The 23911-nt window shown below is 43.5% G+C and overlaps 1 protein-coding gene across 5 annotated transcripts in view; it reads right to left on the reverse strand.

The window, feature by feature from the left end:
- Positions 1–23911, reverse strand: part of Ppp2r5c (protein phosphatase 2 regulatory subunit B'gamma) — a 134434-nt gene that overhangs the window by 97003 nt on the left and 13520 nt on the right. For 4 of the 5 annotated variants that reach the window (XM_085697943.2, XM_085697946.2, XM_085697945.2 and 1 more), the window contains exon 3: positions 13899–14073. In XM_085697943.2, coding sequence (XP_085554069.1) covers positions 13899–14073 — 175 coding nt within the window. The remainder of the gene's footprint in view (positions 1–13898; positions 14074–23911) is intronic. The other variant, XM_085697944.2, reaches the window with a different exon arrangement.

Genomic DNA, 23911 nt, shown 5'->3' on the forward strand with positions numbered 1-23911 from the left:
CTAAAGTTAGTCAAAGGTTTTCTTTTTCTTTCTCAACCACTCCAATCTAGCATTTTAACCTAGAAGTCTGTGGCACTGGAATGGCAGTATGCTGGCATCAGGCTGGCTAGGGCCAGTTTTTGAAACTCCTGGAAATTGTGTGAGGATGGCTATTGTGGGTCTTGTTGGGTAAGAAGCCTATAACCTAAAAACTGGCTTCACTTGTAGTTCAAAATAGACTTTCCTTAGACAGGTTAAAGCTCTCAGTATGCAGCTCTGCCAAGGCTGCCAGGGAAGTGCCTTGCCAGCACCAAGGACAAAGGGACAGGCTCTGATGGCTCTGTTGATTTGAGCAAGTCTCCAGTGACTGAACAGGGCCAGGAGAGCTTATGTCCGGGAAGGGAAGTAAAGCTTGCCTACTCCAGCTCCTATGTACAATCCTGGGCTCACTTTAAATTCCTTTATTTTTTAAAAAAAGATTTACTTATTCATTCATACATTTTATGTATATGAGTGTTCTGTCTTCATGCACACCAGAAAAAATAAATCTAATCCCATTACAGACAATTGTGAGCCACCATGTGATTGTTGGGAATTGAACTCAGGACTTCTGGAAAAGCAATTAAGTACTCTTAACCACTGAGCCATCTCTCCAGCCCTCACTTGGATGCCTCTCAGACCAGGGCAGGTGCCCACATCTTTCTTTACTCTGAGAATACAGGAAACCACGGACTATATAGAAAGTATCCAAGCATCTCAGAATTCCCATACTAATTATTTTGTGTAGTCTGCCTCCACCTTTGCCAGTCCTATAGCAGGTCAGCTAAGCAGCTGATCTCATTTTCAAGAAGGATCCCAAGGCAGAAGAAGGAGAAGGAAGCCATGACACTGATGGTATCTGGGCATCCTGAGAGGTGACATCACACAGTCTCCCTGAATGCTGAAGGGATGGGGAAGGACAGGTCAGAGCTCCAAGAGCTCTTCCCTATGGCAAATCCACCATGAGTTTCCTGGATCTGTACTAACAGGCCCTGCCCTCATGGACACTGGGGACAATGGCCAGCATATGGTGAAGGGTAGCATTTTTGAACGCTTTCTTCCTCAGCTGTCCAGAGAGGAAGGTACCCAGAACATGCAATGCAACATCATTTAGCCTTAGAAAGTTGGAACGCTCTGGTGAGCCTTCAGGGCTCCTGCTAAGTGAAGTGAGCCAGATGGAGAACAGATACAGGAGGACTCTGCTTATATGAGACTCCTGCAGCCATCACATCACACTCCAGAGACGGAGCAGAGTGGAGACTGCCCAGACCTGCAGGAGGAATGGGGAATCTACTGCAGGGCAAAGCTTCTGCAAGGATGATGAGAGTCTGGGAAGACTGTATGGATGGAGAGCTGGGAATGCACTGAATGCTGCTGACTGTACCTGTGGCATGTGGGTCACATGATGAGCATGCTATGTACACTCCGCCACAGTTTTAAGATGAAGGTAAGGTCTGAGTCAGGGAAGTTCAGGAGACATTGGGCAGTAGAAATGGTGGGTCATGGTCTACCTCTGGGGGAGGCAGGCTGCTGTGGGAATCAGGTCTTTAGCTGGAAAGAGTGAACAGAAGGTAGATACCCAAGGAATAGTGTGTGCATGCCTATGCACACATACACACACACTGCACACATGCATGTTTGATAAAGATCTGAATTTAAAGGGTTTAAAGAAATCTAGGTGAAAGGTGAAGAAGGCTTAAGCAAAACACATGAAATGTGAGGTGGTGTGGATAGTTAGAAACCTGGGATGCCACCTGGAAAGGCTGAGTAGCTCAAGGGAGAGATGTGGGAAGGAGGGCAGCCTGTAGAATGCAGAGGGGCTGACTGCAGGCTCAACTGTCTGTCAAGCTGCTGGCTATTACTTATGGCCTGGCCAGGAGTCACCTGTGGTCACCTCTCTGCTCACTCGTTCCTATGCTCTAACCCCACAGGTAGTTAAGAATTTTCTGTGTTCTGGCACCTGCCCACCAGGGCATAAAGGTCATCAAGAGAAGACATAGCACCAAAGCAGTGAGAAAATAAAGAACCGGAGCATTAGAAAAGAGGCCAACCCCCGGAAACATAAGCAGAATACATTTCTAAGCAGTGAGAACATGCACTTCTACTTTCAACTATATTAGAATGAAGGTGGAGTACTGAGCTTTCACAAGGGAAGGCAACGTTTACCTGCCATTCAACAGCCAGTCTGAGGAGTTCTGAAATGGAAGGGCTCTTTTCACAAAAATACAATACTCAGCGACTCACCTACAGCTCACTGAAGGTCCACACTAGCCTCCTCCTGGCTTTGTTTTCAATCTTGTTGACACTGTTTTGAGACAGGGTCTCACTATGACACTCACTGGCCTCCAACTCTGCCTGCCTCTCCTTCCTGACTTTTGGGACTAGAAGGTGTGTACCATCATACCTGGTTGACCTTTCGTTTTTAAAACACAGAAAAAGACTCAAGAAACAAGTCATGAATAACTTATTGCCCTCATAAGTCACTTAAAACAACAACAAACATGTGTCTCATTACATTTGGCACTTCAACCTTCCAGATCCAAAAATGTCAATGAAGGGGTTGACTTAGACTAATCTTTCAATGAGTAGGTCTGAAGACTGTAATCAACCTCTCAGATTAAAATGCAAAATAGTCTTTCACGCAGCAAATGACTGAAGCTTTTTATATTACTCAGTAGTAAACAAGCACTATGGGACAGGCATCTCTCACACACACTGGTTTTGTGGACAAAATCTGTAATGGGTTTTTGGCCATCTTCTGACACACTACTTCTCTTTAATTCAGCTTAAGGAATGAACATGAACAATGACAACAACACTTTATAAACAAGTTTATAGAAGAATTTGTTTGTGCTGCTCAAAAAGTTTGCGAACCCACAGAATGGAGTAACGCTGACACTGAGAGCTGTGGCTTCCGTTCCCACTAATGCTGGGACAGGGCAAGCAGGCCACATTCACCGCCATCGTGGAGCATATGACGACACTGGGCGGTGTAAGCATTAAACAAAGAAGGGGGGTTTCCTATGTGTATTAGAGTTAACTAGACACCCAGACAATTCCAAACACCTAAAAAGATACTGTACAGAGTAAGGAAAGCCAGAAGAGGAGTGTGATATGAAAGCATGAATCAAAAAGCAATAGCTTTTGTAGAAGCAACGACTGTCTCTAAGACATGGAAGAGTAGGCCCGGCTTACACCACCAACAGCAGCCAACTATCTGAGCCGTCAACACATAAGAAGTGTGCCCGACCTCATGAGGGGAACCAGAAACCATCCCTGAAGGAGACAAACATGGTCTCAGGAAGCAGGAAGGCACAGTATACACCTAAACAAGAGACTGTTAAGTACCCTACAAAGCCAATCCTCTCAGGGATACTTCCTCCCACTATGTGGTGCTAAGATGGAATCCAGGGTCTTACCAAGTACCTCACCACCGAGTTGTACCTGAAACACCATTCACCAGATATTTAAAATTTTAGTGGGACCCTGATTCAAATGTCAACAGTTCTTTCTACAATAAGATGAATCAATTCAAATTCTAGTCTATAATAATGTCAGTATTACCTATGCTGCAGTTGTTTTAGTAGAGAGCACAGTCACATTTATATTAAAGTGAGAAATCAAGATTTTTCCATTAATAAGCGGTTAACTGAGGGCAGGGTGGTGGTGGCACATGACTTTAATTCTAGTACTTGGGAGGCAGAGGCCTCTGAGAGTTCAGCCTGGTCTACAGAGTTAGTTCTAGGATAGGCTAGACTACACAAAGAAACCCTGTCTCAAGAACAAAACAAAACAAAGAGAGAAAACTGAAAATCCTAGAAAATAAAACATTGTAGTGTAAAACTTAAATAGAAAATATTAAGTGAATGTATTATTTAAAATAATGTATACTTGACTTTCCTTTAAGTTAAAAGTACTGTGTCCCAGTACAATGAGCACCCCCTCCCCAATCATGTATGAGGATTCTGACCTTCAACAGCGTTCTCCACTAAAAGGAACCAAGACTCTGAAAAACAGCTAAGGCCAGGCTTGAGACAAGAAGGTATATAATGACCCTGGGAGGCATCTCACCATAACAGAAATTGAGGCATCAAAAGTAAGTAAGGGGCTGGAGATGCTCAGTGGGTACAGTGACTGTCATGCAAGTATGAAGGACTGAGTTCAAATCACCAGGACCTATGTAAAAATGTAATTCCAGTGGTGCTATGGAGAGATGGGAGGCAGAGGCAGAAAGACCTTGGGTCAGCTAGCTCACTGTATCATCAAACAAAAGACCCTTCAAACAAGGTGGAAGGTGAAGGCTGACAGCTGAAGCTGCCTAGGACCTCCATACATGTGCCATGATGCACACCAATGCTCCACACATAAATGTACATATGCATACAAACACACATCTCACATATACACATGTGCACAAACACTCAAAAGTAACTGATGACATGTCCCAAGATACACAGGGTGGGCTGGAGAGACAGCTCAGAGGTTAAGGGCACTTGCTGCTCTTGCAGAGGATCTGAGTTTGATTCCTAGTACCTACATGGTGGCTAACAACCACCTGTAACTCCGGTTTCAGGAGATCTAATGTCTTCTTCTGACGTGCATAGATGCCAGTCACAGACATGGTGCACGTCTGTGCATCAATTCATGAAGCACATCATTCATACACATAAAATAAGTGACAGTAAATAAAAGGAAATTTTAAAGAGGCATACCAAGGGTTGAAATCATGCATTTTAACATTTAATTAAAAAAAGCTAAAATCAAAGATTCCACTAAATTCAAAGATAATAAAATAGCCACACTGATACTCATCAAAAGGTCAGAGGGAAATTGCTAATCCAAGGACAGAATAAAGCCTATTCTAGTTTTCACACATCCAGTTGGTAGGAAAAAGAATGTCCGTTAGCTGGCTCCACTACTGACTCTGAAGGGTTAGCAAGGCCTGAGCTAACAGCCTTGTACAGCTGATGGGGATTCATGTGCAGGACACGAGATGTACCTCACAAATTATTCCTAGTGCTTTCTGCACTGCACAGGGGGATGCGACTGCACGAAAGAGATCACTCTGCTGGCACCTTCGCTTGGGGGTGCAGCCTGTCCTCACTTCTGTTCGGCTGCCATAGATGATGTATCTCCCACAATGAGGATGCCATCACCCGAGCTACACAGTGTGACTTGTGATGTACTCCAGCCAACAGAGGCTCCACTTAGGCAACTACAGGGGTGAGCAGGGCACTGGGTGGAGCAGTTAGCTTGGCTGACTATTTAGTAGTCAAGGGTCATGATTTAGGGAACTCCCAAACTGCAAGCATTTGGCAAAAAGTCTCTGGTTAAAGATTAAAAAACAAAACAAAACACTAACCTCTGCTGAAGGGTTTTCATTCTAGACTTCAATTTATTTAAAATATTGAGTATGGCGATTAGCACATCATAAAAAATAACGAGGCACACAGGAATAGGACATTCTGAGCAAGATGCCACAATTTTCAACTTTAGTCTTTTCTGACATAGTCTGGAAAACACCAGTGTTTGTTCTGTTTTAAAAAAAATGGCAAGCTTGACAGCACATGCAAGAGGGTAGCAAAAATATTTTAAAATTATAAGACATTTCTTTTGGGTATGTGTGTACCTGTGTGTGTGCAATATATGCCCACGTGTACATGTGTTTGCAGTATACGAATGTATGTACATATGCACACAGTACGCATGTGTGTGCATGTGTATGTGCTCTATATGCTCTCTGCTTTATTCCCTCAACACGGGGAATATCTTTGAACCTAGAACTTTCTGTTTTTCACCTCGGTAGGTGGCCAGCTGCCCTGGTGATTCTGTCATATCCTTGACTGCTCCCAACCCTGACCTTGGAGGCTGATCTTACGGGAAGGCATAATAATATCCAGCATTTTACATGGATATCTGAACTTGGGTCTTCATACTTGTATATCATGCACTCTTACCAACCAAGTCATCACCCCAGCCTACAAGGCAAATTAAAAGTTTTTTTTTTAAAAAAATCAACTAGAAATTCCAGAAATGAAAAAATATATGAAATTAAAAGTCCATAGGAGGATTGCAGATAGAGACAAATCTGAAGAGTATCAATGAGACAACAGGACAAATATTCAGAAACTTATTACAAAGAAACAGAAATGATTCTGTGCTTACTAATGAGAACAATGGGAATTAAGGGTGCATTTTATATTTAATTTTTATAACAGTGATGACTGTGTTTTATGATAAGATAAAAGACTCATAAGCCGGGTGGTGGTGGCACACGCCTTTAATCCCAGCACTCATGAGGCAGAGGCAAGCAGATCTCTGTGAGTTCGAGGCCAGCCTGGTCTACAAGAGCCAGTTCCAGGACAGACTCCAAAGCTACAGTGAGGCCCTGTGTGTGGGGGGGAATAAAGGACTCATATCCAAACACAAAAAGAATTTCCATTTCAATAAGGTCAAGTTAAAGACATCTAGAATGGCTGGGCATGGGGGTCTGGGTGGTGCATGCCTTTAATCCCAGCTCTTGGGAAGCTGAACAAGGAGATCTCTGTGAATCTGAGGTCAGCTTAGTCTACATAGTAAGCTACACGCCAGGCAGGGCTATGCCTCAAAAGGACAACACTGCTGGGTCTCGGATTCTTGGATGCACAACACATGGTCTTTTACATATGGCTCTTCACTTGGTATAATGTTTGTTGAGGCTCATCTGTGTTGAGTGCTTTCTTTTTAATGCTGAGTAATAGTCTTTTACATGGATAATACCGTGTTTTATTTTTCCATTCAGCAGTGAATAGTCATTTGAGTTGCTTTTTAGTTGTCATGAATAATGTTTCTGTGACCACCCATGTAAATCTACATGAACATATATTCTCATTTCTTTTGTATAGATAGAGTGGGTTACAGATTTGTATGTTAAGTTTCTGTTTAGCTTTAGAAGAAATGGTCAGAGTGTTCTCCAAAAAGGACATGCCACTTTATATTCCCACGGACTGTGTATTGGGATGTCCTCATTTTCACCAGTGTTGGGATTAACCACCATGCCCAATAGCGCTATTCTTCAGAATGATGAACTCAAGTCTCCAAGAGAAGCAAAAAAATGAGGGAATACATTACCATTAGACATCTCGTTTTAGAACTCCTACATTGGGGAACATAAAGATAGCCATGATCATGAAAACAAAATGCTTAAATCGCCAGGCAACGATGGTGCATGCCTTTAATCCCAGCACTCAGGAAGCAGAGGCAAGTGGATCCCTGTGAGTTCAAGGCCAGCCTGGTCTACAGAGCAAGTTCCAGGGCAGCCAAAGTTATACAGAGAAATCCTGTCTTGAAAAACAAAACAAAAACAAAAAATGACTAAGTCAAATTCACTAGAAGAGCAGTTATTAAAGTATCAGTACTAAAAAGAAAAACACCAAACCATAAACATTAAGAGATATAAAAAAAACAATATTATGCAACCAGCTGATTAGCAGAAAGCCAAGACTGTGTTCCTACCTAACAATAACCCTGAATGACAATGGATTAACTTCTACAATTATCAAGAGACATTTAAAAAAACAAGACCAACCTACATGGTATCTCCAAGAAACACACTGCACAGGTGAAAGCAAATAGACTGAAAGTTCAAGGATCAGAAAACTAGATCTACACTTACACCAGATAAAATAGAGGCGAGGTAAGAAATTCTTAAAAGAGGTTTAAAATATCATTATGTTGTGGTGGGGGTTAACTTCAGTAAGAGTACATAACAATTAGACATAGATGTGTGTTCTACAACAGAATACAAAGATACACAGTGGCTTGATAATCTGTAGGGACAGGTTATATTCATAATACAGTAACACTGGAGGACTTTTACAACCCAATTTCATCCATGAACAAATGAACAAAATACAAAAAAGTCACGAACAAACTTTTCTTTTCTTTTGGATTTTCAAGACAGGGCTTCCTTGGCTGTCCTGAAACTCTCTCTGTAGTACAGGCTGACTTGGAACTCACAGAGATCCATCTCATTCTGCTTTCCAAGTGCTGAGATTAAAGGCATGCGCTGCCACCACCTGGCTAAAGCTTTCTTTAAAAACTTAAAATGGGGGTTGGTGAGTTGGCTCAGTGGCTAAGAACACTTGTTGGTCTTGCAGAAGATCCAGACTTGGTTCCCAGGACCCACATGGTAGGTCATAACCACCTGTAACATCTGTTTCAGAGGATTCAACACTCTCTTCTGGCCTCCCCAGGCAATGCAAACATATGATATATCTAGATACATGCCTGGTGCCTGTGGAAGTAAGCAGAGGGCACTGCATTCTGTGGTGGTCTGAATGAAAATGGCCCCCATAGGCGCATAGGAAATTGGGCTATTGAAAGGATTAGAAGGCGTGGCCTTGTTGGAGGAAGGGTGTCACTGGGGGTGGTGGGCTTTGAGGTCTCAAAGGCACAAGCCAGGCCCAGAATCTCATTCCTCTCTTCCTGCCCGTGGATCTAGATATAGAACTCTCGGCTCCTTCTCCAGCACCATGTCTGCCTGCATGCTGCCATGCTTTCCACTCTGCCTAATATGGACTAACTTCTGAAACTGTAAACCAGCCCCAATTGAATGCTTTCCTTTATAAGAGCTGCTATTGTTGTCAGTAGTGATGGTGCATGCCTTTAATCGCAGCACTTGGGAGGCAGAGGCAGGTGGATCTCAGTGAGTCTGAGGCCAGCCTGGTCTTCAAGAGAGATCCAGGACAGCCAAGACTGTTACACAGAGACATTCTGCCTTGAAAAAAAAAAAGTCATGGTGTCTCGTCACAGCAACAGCCATAGATCAATGATAAGACAGAGCCCCTGAAACTGTCATGTGAGAGCGAGAGCTTGAACCTGGGTCCTTTGGAAGAGTAGTCAGTGCTTTTTACTGGCACTTCCTGAGACACCTCTCCAGTCTCTATATAGGAAAGTTTGAAGGTTCCACTAATAAATACCTACTAAAACTGATAAAAGAAAAAATTGATATAAGAATCTAGTAATATTGCCAAACACAAAATCAACATTAAAAATCAAGTGTAAGTCAGGCCTGGCACTAAAAACCATAATCTCAGCTATGCAGAAGGCTAAGGCAGGACACTAAAGATTCAGAGCCTGTTTGAACTGCAAGGTAAGTTTAAGGATAGAATGGTCAAATTAGTGAATTTATATTGCAAAATAATAAAGGAAAAATAAGGCTGGGGATATAGCTCAGTGGCAGAGCACTTTCCTGCGATGCATAAAGTCCTTGGTTCAATCAATGGTACAGTAAAAGAAAAGTCCGTGTAAGCTGGGCGTGATGGCACATGCCTGAGGACCCAACTACTCGGGAGGCATCACTTGGGCTCACAAGTTCAAACCTGGGGAATACATTGAGGCTACCTCAAAAACAGAAGCAAGCAATCAGACCAAAATTCTAGGGTTATTTCTATGTAGTGACAACAAATTTGCAGAAAACTAAAGAAAACCCCATCCATAACAGATATAAACAACAAAGGACTTAGGCATAAACGACACCAGGAAACTGACAGAACTGAAGTTAAAAAGCAGTGATAAAACAAATTAGAAGTGACATCCCAAGATGGAAGAACATGATCCCAAGGGCATGGATTGGCTGAATGAACATTATTATACAAAAGTCTATACTATCTAAGGTAGTCTGACCAATTCAATATAACTCCTATCAAAATACTAAATGACATTCTTCACAGAAATAGAAATAGAAAAAGAAAAACAAGCATAAGATCTGCACAGAACCACAAAATATCCTTGTGGTGCTGGGGACAATCAGAGGGCTCTGTAGTCTCAATGAGCACTCCACCCCTGAACTGAGCTCTCACACCACCCCAGCAACTGTGAGCAAAAAGAACAAAACGGGAAGAGTCAAAGAACCCCATTTCAAATATATACTCAAAAGCCATAGCACAGCACTGGTGTAAAACTGATACACAGACGGATAAGATTGAACTGAAAACCTATCAATCAGTCCACAGACACCGTCAACTGAAAATATGCCATGGGAAAGGACAGTCTGTTAGCTAAATGATGCCAACAAAATGGACAGCCACATGTAGAAGCATGAGACTAGACTCCTGTCTCTTCTCATATATAAAAATTAACTTGAAATGGATCAAAGCTAGGCTCTGAAACCAGGAAACTACTAGAAGATGATGCTGTGTGGGCATGATTCTTGTTATTGATTCCCCAAGAGTACAAGCAATCAAAGAAAAATCAGACAAATGGAATCATAGCAAAGCAGGAAGCTTGAGGAAGTACACAGACAACTTTTAGACAGAACAGGTGCACTAACAAGTCAACCGACGGGACAGAATCCAGTCATACATGGAACTTAACTGATAATATCCCTCCCTAGCTCATTCAAGTGAGCAAATGATCCAAATCTAGGGAATATGAATCAAATCATACAAGGAGGTACCATTCCTCCCTGGCTTGTTGTTCAAGGAAAAAGTCCAACAAATGCTGACAAAGATGTGAAAGATGGTTAGGAATGTCAATTAGCACAGTCACTGTGGAGCTGCCCAACAAAGCCCATTCCATGACATATCCAAAGGAGCCACGCACATGCCCATGCTCACTGCAGCAACGTTTCAGCAGCCAAGACAGGGATAATCTTTTTGTACACTGTGAAGATGTGTCTCTTGCCAAGGCACCTTCTGAATGGTTTAATGAAAACAGAAATGGCAGAAGGCGACAGGCAGGACTTCTGGGCAGAGACAGGAACTTTGGAAAGGAGTCAGAGAGACAGGGATTCACCAGTGAGAAGTGGAGAAGCGGAGAAAGTTGGATTTATGGTATGGAGGAGAGATAATGAGACGTGGCAGAACATAGATTAATATAAACAGATTAATTTAAGTTATAAGAACTAGTTGGGAACAAGCCTAAGCTAAGGCCAAGCTTTCATAATTAACAAAGCCTTGGGAGCTGGTAGGCCAAAAAAGTCCAACTAAAGATATCAACTGTGGTATCCACTGAAAGAGAATGGGCATGGGCAACATGGCACACACACCAAATGGAGTCTTTATTAGTGACCCATAAATAAATTCATTTGGGACAACACAAGGACACTGAGTAAAATACACCAGCGATAGAAACACAAAGGCTGCACGTTCTATTTCTACTGAGAACGACAAAGTGATGGCAAAAACAGCTGAGCTCACAGAACCTGAGGGAAACAGCAGTCACTAGAGGACAGATGGGTAATAGGTGCCAACAGTTAGGTAAGAGCCTAGTTCCAGTAGTAGTTTCATAGGATGACTAGTTTTCACAATTTATTACAGATTTCAAAATACCTACAAAGAAGAAATGATACAGGCTTAAGGAGATGGAACACTAATTGCCTTGGTTGGGTTGTTACACATTGTATAGATACATCAAATTATCGTAAAACAAAAGCAAAATACTCTTAATCCTTGAAAGGGGCTAAAGATGACTTATCTCTTTAGAAACTGGCAAATAAAAGGATCAATCACTTTGAAAAAAATCCACACGGAACTGGAGAGATGGCTTTGTGGTTAAGAGCAGTGCTGCTCTTCCAGAGGTCCTGAGTCTGCACAGGTACTCATAAACACCCGTAAGTACAGTCCCAGGGAATCTGGTGCCCTCTCCTGGCCTCCTCAGGTACTACATACAAGTGGTGCACACAAAACACCCATACATACAAAATAAGACAGGTTGACGAAAAAAAAAAAAAAAAAAAGACCACATATGGCTTCAACTCTAGAGACAGAAAGCAGAGCAACAGCTACTGTAGATGGGGAGGAGTAGGAGCTGAGAGAAACTGGGCACAAAGTAAATGGAAGATGATGGAGCCACTTTAAAATTTGAGTGTGGAATGACTGCACACCCGTACACTTTTATTAAAGAATTAAAACTTCTATTATGATAGACGATCTCAGGGTATGTGAACTGTGTCTCAATGAAACTCTAAAAGAGGGGGGGTAATCTAACCTAAAGTTAAAATAAAAACCTAAGAGTAGAGCTAAAGTTATTCTCAGAGGAGCACATGGCTTTATATTGTTAGAAAACTAAAAATAAGAGAACTCAGTATTTGACTTAGTAAACAAAAGGATAAAAAAATAGGATAATTAGAATAATTGTGGGAGTGAGGGAGTACTAAACAGAAACAGAAGAAGGGAACATAACAACCACAAATATGGAAGAGAGGAAAAGATGTACTCAGAACCCCACATAGCTGTTACAGAGTGACAGTGCATGGACCCACTACGAGAGGAAGACACAGATTATCACAAAGTGCTCGTCCAGCTGAGCCTCCTTCATGAGCACACGAGTCAGCCACATTGGACTATTTCTGAAACCCAGGCACATCAATCCTTGTTATGATGGCAGGAGAGCGGTACACGGAAACCCGAGGGCTGCCTTCGGGAAAGAGCACTGAGTCCTTGCACCAGTACATCTCGGGTCTGGTAAGAGGATGCGATAGAAAAAGAAATGGTGGGGCTGGAGAGATGGCTCAGTGGTTAAGAGCATTGCTTGCTCTTCCAAAGGTCCTGAGTTCAATTCCCGGCAACCACATGGTGGCTCACAACCATCTGTAATGAGGTCTGGTGCCCTCTTCTGGCCTGCAGACATACACACAGACAGAATATTGTATGCATAATAAATAAATAAATATTTAAAAAAAAAAGAAAGAAAAAGAAATGGTGTAAGGAGGAAAGGTGGAGACAGAGATGGAGAACAATAGGCAGAGACAGAGCAGTGGGCCAAGAGGTGCCTTGCACAGCACAGAGACTCCCTGCAACATGTAAAGCTTCTAAGACAGAAACCACAGTCCAGCATATGCTGTGTCCGTCCTGGGCCCTGATGACAGCGAGCACCAGGGACAGCTGTGTCTTAAAGCAAGGCTCAACACAGTTATTCTGAGCTCTCCTCAACCCAGACGCCACATCTCTCTGATTCTACTGAGGGCAATGCACGGAGGAGTAATGCATCAGTCACTCACTGTCTCACCACCCAGACACTGAGATCCAAAGAGCAAGGGACCTTTGCTTGGTGCCATGCCCCTCAGAACAGGCCCTGTGTCCAGAAGTGGTCCAACTACCTGCTAGCAAATGGTGGGAAAGCCTTTACCTTCCCCTCCCCCAGGCACATCCACAGGGAGCTCTGGGAATAGAGCTCTAAAGGTCAACTTCCTGCTCTCCACATACTCAATCAAGATTAATTATAAAAAGATGTATCATTACAAATTTCAGGTATGACAGACATCTAATAGCTACTTCACATAGTGGTCTTAGATCTCAGAACATGTAAAGAGTATCAGAGGTTCACATCTTACTATAGGTTCCTTTACCCATTTTCCTCGACAAGGTCTTAAGTACCCCAACACTGAGCCATTCTGGAGGAAAACGTAAGAGTTTAATGTTCCTCTGGTAGAAAGAGGGGGCTGTGCCACTGAGAGCAGTTCCAAGCGAAAGGCCCTACTCCCTGGCCAGTCTCAGGCAAAGGACCCAGGTGTCCAGAAAAGTTTGCAAAACACCAAGCTGGTTGTCTGCCTTTACTTTTGTGATTACCTTCTGAAGGCTGGAATTCCAAGACAAGCCAGAGAATTATGTGAAAGTAAAATGGCTGGCTTACTTATAGCTAGGATTTGAAGAAGTTCTCCTTATTGTCTTAGTGTAGTGTACTTCTAACACATGTAGCTATTAGACTTTTATCCCCAAAGCTCTGGAATTAAAAATATTAGTTTAGGAAAGTTAAGTGGCCTTTAAACCAAGGAAAAACTGAACCAGGAAAAACAAACAACAAACACAAACCTAATCCCTAAGGAGCCAGCAAGGCTCTGAAATAGCATTCCTTCCCAATAACCAACTTTCTACTCTGAGAAGACAAACGAGAATTACCTTTTAAAGACGGGAGTTTTTGCAGTTCTCTGTTATTGCTGGCATTAAAGCGTGAAGAATTCTGTCGTTTGTCTTTCTTCACAGGGACGACAACAGGCTGAGGGACTGGGGCTTTTATTTTTGCGGATGTCGAAGACTGGACAGCCACCAGGCTGTTTTTCCTGCTGGCTATCTGCTTTTAAAACAAAAAGAAATCAAAATGTAAAATGGATTGTTTAAGATGACAGCTAATACAGCACAAGAGAAACACGCACGGGTGTGGGGGAGTGTCCTGCACACCCCTTAACTGGAGCTACTGGGGGTCGAGCCTTACGTTCTGTCCTTAGCAATCCTGGACTGTAAGAGACACAGGCACCTAACTACTATGTCCCCTGCAGACCTCTGATTTCTTTGGTAGTTGCCTGTTTGGAACAGTCTTACCCGATAGCTCAGGCTGGTGTTGAATGTACTATATAACAAGGCTGATCTCCAACTAGTGATGATCCTTCTGCTTCAGCCTCTTGAGTGCTGAAATTACAAGTGTAGGCCACCTGCCTGGTTGGCTTCTAAAATATTACCACAATGTGGTAGGCTAGGTAATGACTGCCACAAAAATGGTCACATCCTACAACCTGGGATGCGTGGCTATGTCACCTTGCTTGGCAAATGAACTAAGGTCACCAGAGAGGGAAAGGATCCTTGAGTATCAAGATGGCCAAAGTCAGCAGAAAGATCTTCATGAGGGAGGCAGGATGGTGGAACAAGGAAAGGAGAGGAGATAGTGGAAATTGAAGTCCAAGAGTTAGAGAGACACAAAGCTCACTGTGGCTTGAAGACAGAGGAGGGTCAGATACGTCACCCTGCCACACCTTTCCTTGGGTCCTGTGCTCAATCTCTGCCCTCTAGAACTGTAAGATGTGAGAGCATGTGCTCCTACAATCACTGAACAGAAGCATCAGGGAGAACAGAGCTAAACACCTCCTGTGACAGAAGGTTCTCAAGTTCACTATTCTGTCTGCTGCATACAGGTGTCTTTCCTTAGCCTACAACTATTCATCTTTGCACCATGGGCTCCCACCTAACAGGCACATCTCTGATGGTATGATGATCCTCAGGGCTAGCCAACCTCCTTGAGGCCAGTTTCAACATGTCCAGTGAGATATTCCTGAAGAATGAACACTCTCAGAGAATACAAAGCAGAGCCACTGGAGACCCTTGACACAGGTTCAGTGGACATCTCCCCATAGGAATCCTGGGGAGCTATGTGGACTCTTGGCCCCCAGTCAGAGGAATCTCTGTGCATGACCAGCTGATGTGACACACTGTGGTTTCCTGCTACCATGTGGACAATGGTGGAAATGACAGCCATCATCTACAACAGTGAAGGGAAGATGCACACAGCATGCCCGCTGTACCGTCTTCCCAAACAGTGGCGTTCGTGTCTGCACAGACGCACTTTCAAATGGTCACTAGTGGGGTTAAAGAAATGGCTCACTGGGTAAAGTGTCTGCTGCCTAAGCATGAGGATGTCAGCTGAGATTTCCCAGAACCTGTGTAAAAGCGTGTGCGTTATCTGTTACTCCAGTGCTGGTGGGGAGCAGGGGTGGAAATGGGTAGACTGGATCCCTAGGGCTCACTGGCAGGCTAACCTACCTGAAAGAGTAAGCTGTAGGTTCAGCGAGAGACCTTGTCTTAAAACACAAGGTGGAAAGTGATCACAAAGTCAACCTCTGGCCTACACACACACACACAGATAAGGACATCCATACACACATGTGTGTATCTTCCCTCCCCATACATATACATGCTGAAAAGTCAACAAGCATCAACCTGAAGATACAAAATTCCTTAGCCCCTTCCCATCACCACACAGGGCCATGGAGACCAGCCACACCAACACAAGCCCCAACTTATCTGTTGTCCTTGAATGCATGTTTGCTAATTGTAATACGGGCCTGCTTTGCTTTTAAAATAAGCAGCCTACAAACAGAAAGGGTGCTCCAAAATGAGACTGCCCAGAGCAACAGCAGCAGTTCTGACCCGAGAGTGGGGGCCGGGTACCCTTCCCACAGGCTGGGGTCAGAATGTACTTTCTTGGACTCTGATCTTGACGTCTTGTTATAATCTGATCTTGATCCGTGGGGTGACGGTATAGAAGTGACATGGACCTTTAAAAGGTGGAGCCTAACAGGAAGTCCTATGTCACTGGGAGCTCTTTCTGCTGCTGGATTGAAATGAGGCAAGTTTCACACTCCAGTCATTGCCTCTTGTTGTTCTGTCCTCACCAGAACTGAGCTACCTCCAGAGTTGTGAGCACAATAAAAATTTTCCTTTAGAAGTAGCTATGCCTGTCATTGGTTACTGTGACAAACAACTACAGAGAATCTCTCATTCTTACCATCTGGCACAAAGAGAATGAAAAGGCCACGTGCAGTCTGGTGAGATGGATCAGCGGATAAAGGTGTCTGCCACCATGCTTGATACCCAAGTTTAATCCCTGGGACCCACATGGTGGAAGGAGAGAACCAACTCCCACAGGTTGTCTCCTGTAATATCCCATGTATTTATGTGCACACACATGCACACACATGAACTAATACAGTATCAAAATTAAAAAGAAAGTGCCATTTACATACAACTGGCCTCTTCCATGAAGCCCTCCTCTCAACTTAAAACTTATCAGCTCACCTTTCCTGGGATGCTCCTTCAAAAGCTGTAAAGATGGCTTCGTAGTTAAAAGAACTTGCTACTCTTACATAGGACATGGGTTTTGTTTCCAGAACATACACCGGGCAGCTCACAGTCTGGAATTTCAGTAGCAGGGGATCCGATGCCTTTGGCCTCCCAAAGTACCTACACTCACGAAGTCACACTCACACACACATACACACACTGTAAAATAATAACATAATTTAAAAGCTCTAGAATTTACTCCACAGCCTCAAGGACATGCCCACAGAGTGTTCCTTGCTGTACACACTAAGCTCCCGTGCACACACTACAGATTGTTAAAACTTCCATCTCCCTTCATTGTCTCCAATGTCCAATGCAGGACCATATATACAAGAACCTTGACAGACACAACAGGTAAAAAAAAACGAACACAAACAGCTCCAAGGTCACTTCATACAGGAGGGAAACAAGCTATGCATCTTACATAACCAAGTATAAGACTAGGGGTGATCTGATTAACCCACAAAACAGAAGCAAATCAAATTCAGAGGCCACCCTTGCTGGGAAACAAGCTAAGGTAAGGTTTCCAATGTCTGAAGAAATAAGGATGGTACAACTTCTGCAGACACCAAACCATCAGCTCCCACCCCTTGGACCCTGCTGACTTTGCCTCCTTCTGGGCCTCTCCAGAGCTATCACCCATGAGGAGGCAGAACTTCCAGAGAGAAAATCTGGCCGTTGCTCCATGTTTATCCATTGTGGCAATTTCTTCTAGTTTCATGGTGGTTACATGCCTCTTTCCAGACCTGGCCCCACCACCATGTCCCCTCCTGCAGCTACTCCAGGCCTTCCCCTTTGCCATGCTGCTTACCCTCCATGGCACCTGCCATGTCGTGTCATGTTCTGAGCACATTGTGACTTTACACTCTATCAACTGTAAGGGAGCACATCTTTTTCCCTGGAGGACAAGGCCTGTCTGCTCACTGTCAGTTTTGTGGGGCTCTCAGGAGTCACCAGTCAGGAAGGGCTTTTCTGAAGTAAGGAGCTCACCTCCACTCCCCACCCTCTGCCATGGCCTCGGCATGGCTTCAGGTCATTCACACAGAAAGGGACAGGTATACGGAAGACTGGAAAAGCACAGGTGCCATCCAGGGCAGTGAGCAGAACAACTGCCCAGGTGAGAACTGACCTTCTGTAAGAGAACTAAAAATGAGGTGAAGTGGTGTGGTGTGGCAGTGATGGGCAGGTCTCCCTTTCTAATGGGCACTTTGGCTCTGTGGGCTCTGACCTTGGGAAGGCTTTGCCTTGAAGTATAAACAAGATATTCAGAGATTGGCTTGGACAGGGAGCAGCAGCTAAGTGTAGACAACTAAATATCAGACACTCTGCAAAATCACTAGGGTCGGAGGACAAGGCAAGTGTGTGGGATGGGGAGTGGAGAAGAGACTCTGGGAGCTGTCTCTTTTCTGACTGAGGTAGACAGGGGAACTGCAAGGCAAGCAGCCCGTAAGACAAAGCAGTAAGTTCAATGTAACTGCACTGTCTGAGGTCCCATGTGGGGATGCGGTACACTTGGATGAACAGGCCACAGTTACATCTCCCTGCTTCTTCCAGAATGTATTCTATTTTAAGAATAAGACTCAGCAGCTAGGTTCTTTTCCTTGTAGTCTTGGCCAATGGCTATCCATCCCATTCTGCCCATGAGACAAAATCTCACTCACCTTTCTCACTGTGTCCCGGTGCTCAGGACAATGCTGTTGGACAACCACTAGACACTTGGGAAGGCCACTGGAACTGGTCGTGTAATATTAGAAGTGAATAATATCTAAGTAAGTTGCTCAAGACTTGGGAATGATCACCTGGCCGAAGAAGACACCAACGGGGCTCAGCAGTACAGGTGGAGGGGAGTGTGGCCTCACAGAAGGTGTCTAGCAGCAGTAGAAGTGGCACAGCAGTCATGCTGGGGGATGCTGAACCCCTTGAGGAGCATGGGAGAAGTTAACTAGAGCTAAGATGAAGCAGGAGCCATGAGTAACATCATAGAGATATCTGGCTGGAGAGAAAGGGCACAGGAGGCAGGAGCAGCTGTTTCCAGTGAGGAACGTCTGATTATGCCTGGTGCTGGCAGGACAGGGCCCACAGGAAGGGAGCCACAGCTGAGAGAATAGCTGGGCTGGGCTTAGGTCTGCAGAAGGGGAGGGAGGATGACCTGAGGCATGGATGCCAATCTGACTACATGAGTTCATGTGGGTAAATAGTATAAGGTCTACCAGGAGTCACTTGTAAAGAGAGAATCAAAGTCTAAGGAGAAGGGGGGCGGTCAAAAGGGTCACCACAGAAAGGGAAAAAGCTTAGCACCTGGAGAAATGAAGTGGCTCTAGACAAATATTCCTTCTTAGAGGCCAACCCATCTCGCTCACAGTCAATCTTGGAACAAGCGCTGACCGAACAGATTGGCCGTGAAGACCCCACCCATTCTTCTCTCGCCCTTTTCTAACATCCCTATGTGCAGGTGAACTCGATGTTCTGCAGCACTAGTGCAGCCAGGCTTCGGTCACACCTGGCCACCGAGCCCCACTTCTGGGTGATGACGGCACTGCCTTGATCCTCTTTCCCTGCACTCTCCACTGAGCAATTCTGCCTTCTAGCACCTTCTGAAGCTCTCCCTCTCTTCAGCTTTATGATGAACTGTAAAAACTGCTGCCACTCAAGTACTAGAGACAATCCATTATCACGTGACACACAGTTTGAGAAGTGCTTTTTGCTTCCCCTAAAGGGCAAGCCTGAAACTGCCCTTTAGATTTCATTCTACCCACCAGCCCATCAGAGACAAAATGGAAAGGGCATCCACTTAACAAGTGATAGGACTGCAATCTGCAGTCCTGACTGGAGTTGGGTGGGAGGCACAGAGGGTGGCTACTGCAGCATGGGGTGCAGGCAGGTAGCTCTGCTGTGGGGGCTGTGTGTGCACTGTAGGACGTTTACCCACTGGAAGACAAAAGTTCTGTTTTAGGTCGAGACAAGAATGTCGCCAGCATTACTCAATGTCCCCTGGGTGGGGTAGCAGGGCAAAATCACCCTAGGTTGAGAATCACATCTTTCAAAAATATGTGACTAATTTAATTTTATTAATAGCTAAATTGTGAGGGGAAAGAGAAAAGGAACCCACATGAGCAGGAGAAAGTCGGGTACCATAACAACCAAGGATAGCCAGGAGCTTATCTCACCTGAACTAAAGCTAAGCACAATAGCAACCTGGGCATGTGTTCACTGCTCTTTTTCAAGGGGTATTGACGGTAGTTTGGTTCTGCTTAAGCATCTCCGAGTACAGGAAACATGCAAAAACTGGCAAATAGAGTCATAACAAATAAAGTTTCTACACAGCAAAGAAAACAGAGTGAAGAGACCGCCCACAAAAAGAGAAGAAATGTCTGCCAGCTAGTCATCTGATGGAAGGTTAATATCCAGAACACATATCAAATAAAAACAAAACATAACAAAAGCAGGCAATGCAATTAAGAAAGGGCACATGATCTGAATAGATTGATTTCAAAAGAAACAGAAATGGCCAAAAAGTATGTGAAGTTACTTTGTATCATTAACGAGCTACAGTCTCACCTCAGAATTGTGAACACATGTTCGCACACATGCACGCGCACACACACACACATGCACATGCACACCTCAAAGCTAACGAGGATGTGGAGGAAAAGGAGCCTGCACACTGCTGGTGGGAATGTCAGCTAGCACTATTATGAAGAACAGAATTGTGGTTCCTCACTAACCTAAAAATAGCTCTACCATATGATTCAGCTATCTCACTTCTGGTTCTATATCCAAAGGGGATCAAGTTACCTGCACACTCAGGTTCCTGCAGTGCCATCAATGACACCACGATGTAGAATCTGCCTAGGTGCTCACAAACAGATGACAGATGCACAATGGAATACTACTCACTCATAAATAAGAATAAAATCATGCCACTTACAGCAACAAGGAGGAAACTGGCGGACCCTGTGCTCTGTGAAATAAGTCAAACACAGTTAAGCACTGCATGGTCTCTGTCATATGTGGAAGTTAAAAATGCAGTTGGCCTGAATACAGAAGAGGGATTAGCAGAAGTGGAGAAAGGGAAGCCAAATATGATCACCACACACCACACACCATCACTGTATGCAAATACTGTGATTAGGGGGCTGACCCCCATTAATATGCTCTAGTTATGCATGTTAGTACAAAAAAGCCCTTATTGCAAAACACACATTTGGCTCCATTCACCTCAGGACAACCTAAGAAGAGGAAGGAGAGCACTAGAAGAGCAGGCGGGCAGCACTCTGGTGATATCACAGCCATGTGTGTGGGAGAGGACTCTGGGAGAACAAACTTTCCCCCTTATTCCTGTGTACAGGAAAATAATTCATAACAACAATTTAAAAAAATCTCAGATTTAGTCACACTACTTCTAGATGAGACTAGAGTATAAAGCTCCTCTTTTCTCTCACTGTATTCTGCTTCCAGGCTTCCCTTTCTGAACCTTAGTCCTGCCGCACAACCCTCACTTCGGGCATGCTGGAACTCTGATTCTCGAATGTCCCCTGAACTGGTGCCGTGTCAGCGCCTGTCCCCTGGATGTGACATGCCTCGTCTCCTCATCCCACTTCCACCCCAACCCAAGCTTCTCAGATTCTTGACCTTGGGCACTGGTTCAGGACTGAAGCTTTCTTTGCTTCCTCACTCAGGCAGCCATGGCTCTACACTCTTGTACTCTGAGCTGTGTCCCCTCACGGGCCACATCTCGAACCACTGTCTACAGGGACGTTCAGCTCTGCGCATCAGAACAGTGTCTCATCTTGCTTCCATCTGCCATCACTCTACTTGTTGATTCTCCTCTACTGTACCACAGACTCAACTCCTGTGTCCACATCCATATAACTGCTTGTACACACAAACTGTACATACCTGCAGGCACTCACCAACACACCCACTCTATGTTCCAGCAATGCCAACTGGCTTGTTTTCCCAGACTATATTTCCCAAGCTATTTTTGCATGTCTGTTAATATCTTTTAAAATATATTTTTTGTCAAAATAGTGTAATCTGACTGACATACTCTGTGGACAAAAAATATAGGCAGCAATGGAGAGAGCTGGTGCAGCTAGACAGACACATGGGAAAGAGGAGAAATGGATCTCCAGCCCGTAGCATACGTAAAATCTAATTCAAATTACACCGAGGACCCAAAATACAAGCGGTAACAGCATAAACTTGCACAGACACACAGAGAGATGCCTTCAAGGTCCTGGGTTTGACAGCAAGTTGCTAACTACAATGAAACAGAACAAAAAGATAAATTGGACTTCATTAAAAATATAATTTGATAATGCCAAAGGCACTATCAACAAAGTAAAAGGCAACTAATAAAGACAAAATATTTGTGAATTACATATATAACAGTCAAGTAGCCAGAACACAATACTTCCCAATAACTCAACAAGAGGAAAACAATAGAATTAAAAATAAGCAAAGGAGAGGCTACAACCACCACCCGCCTGGGAGCGCCAGAGGCCCAAGTCACCAACCAGCCTGGGTGTGCCCACCAGAGGCTCTGCTATGCCTGCACTTGAAGGAGCTTTCAAGGGAGACACACCCCCAACTACACCAATTGGAGGAAGAGACGGGTAGACAAGGTAAGAACACAGAAAAAGAACAACACGGCACCACCAGAAACTACTGACTTTACAACAGCAAGACCTGAACACCCCAACAGAGATGACCAAAAAAAAAAAAAGACCTTAAAAATAACTTTATGAAAATGATTGAGGCCCTTAAAGAAGAACTGAAAAATTCCCTTAAAGAAGAGGAAAAGACAAACAAAACGTTGGAAGAAATCAACAAATCCCTTAAAGAAAATAACAAAAAAAGCAAACAGGTGAAAGCAATTATTCAAGACTTGAAAACTAAAATAGAGACAATAAAGAAAACACAAACTGAGGGGATTCTTGAAATGGGAAATTTGGGTAAATGATCAATCAGGAACCACAAATGCAAGCATAAACAGCAGAATGCAAGAGATGGACCAGACTCTCAGGCGTTAAGATACGATAGAGAAAATAGATTCATTGGTCAAAGAAAATGTTAAATCTAACAAAAGATTAACACAAAACATCCAGGAAATCTGGAACACCATGAAAAGACCAAACCTAAGAATAATAGGGGTAGAAGGAGAAGAACTTCAGTTCAAAGGCACTGAAAATATGTTCAACAAAATCATAGAAGAAACCTTTTCCAACCTAAAGGATACATCTATGAAAATACAAGAAGCATACCAAACACCAAATAGACTGGACCAAAAAAAAAGTCCCCATGCCATATAATAATGAAAACACTATACATACAGAATAAAGAAAGAATATTAAGAGCTGCAAAGAAAAAAGGCCAAGTATCATATAAAGGCAGACCTATCAGAATTACATCTGACTTCTCAATGGAAACAATGAAAGCCAGAAGGTCCTGGACAGGCACTGACTGCAGACTACTAAGAGATCACAAATGCTAGTCCAGACTACTATACCCAGCAAAACTTTCAATCACCACAGACAGAAAAAACGAGATATTCCATAATGAAACTATATTTTAAAAATACCTAAGCACAAATCCAGCCCTACAGAAAGTACTAGAAGGAAAACTTGAACCCAAGGAAATCAGCTACATCCACAAGAACACAGGCAATATATGATCTTACAGCAGCAAATTCCAAAGACAGGAAAAACACACATAATACCAACACCACCAACAAAAACTAGCAATCACTGGTTATTAATATCCCTTGATATAAATGGACTCAAATTGCCTATAAAAAGACACAGGCTAACAGATTGGATATGAAAACTGAATCCATCTTTCTGCTGTATACAAGAAACACAACTCAACCTCAAAAGGACAGACATTATCTCAGAGTAAAGGGTTAGTAAAAAAAAATATTTCCAATCAAATGGACCTAAGAAACAAGATGGTGTAGCTATCCTTATATCTGACAAAATAGACTTAAAACTAAAATCAACCAAAAGAGATAAATGACATCTTATATTTATCACAGGAAAAATCTATCAAGAGGAAATTTCAATTCTGAACATCTAAGCACCAAATGCATGGGCACCCATATTTGTAAAAGAAACATTACTAAAGCTTAAATCACACATTCAGTTCCACACACTAATAGTGGGAGACTTAGACACCCCACTCACACTACTGGACAGGTCTTCCAGACAGAAACTTAACAGATAGATGGACCAACGGAATTGAATTAAAGACCCTGATATTAATCCACACATCTATGAACACCTGATTTTTGACAAAGAAGC

The sequence above is a fragment of the Myodes glareolus genome, chromosome 11 (genome assembly GCF_982192425.1).
Source record: "Myodes glareolus chromosome 11, mMyoGla1.1, whole genome shotgun sequence".
Lineage (NCBI taxonomy): Eukaryota > Metazoa > Chordata > Mammalia > Rodentia > Cricetidae > Myodes > Myodes glareolus.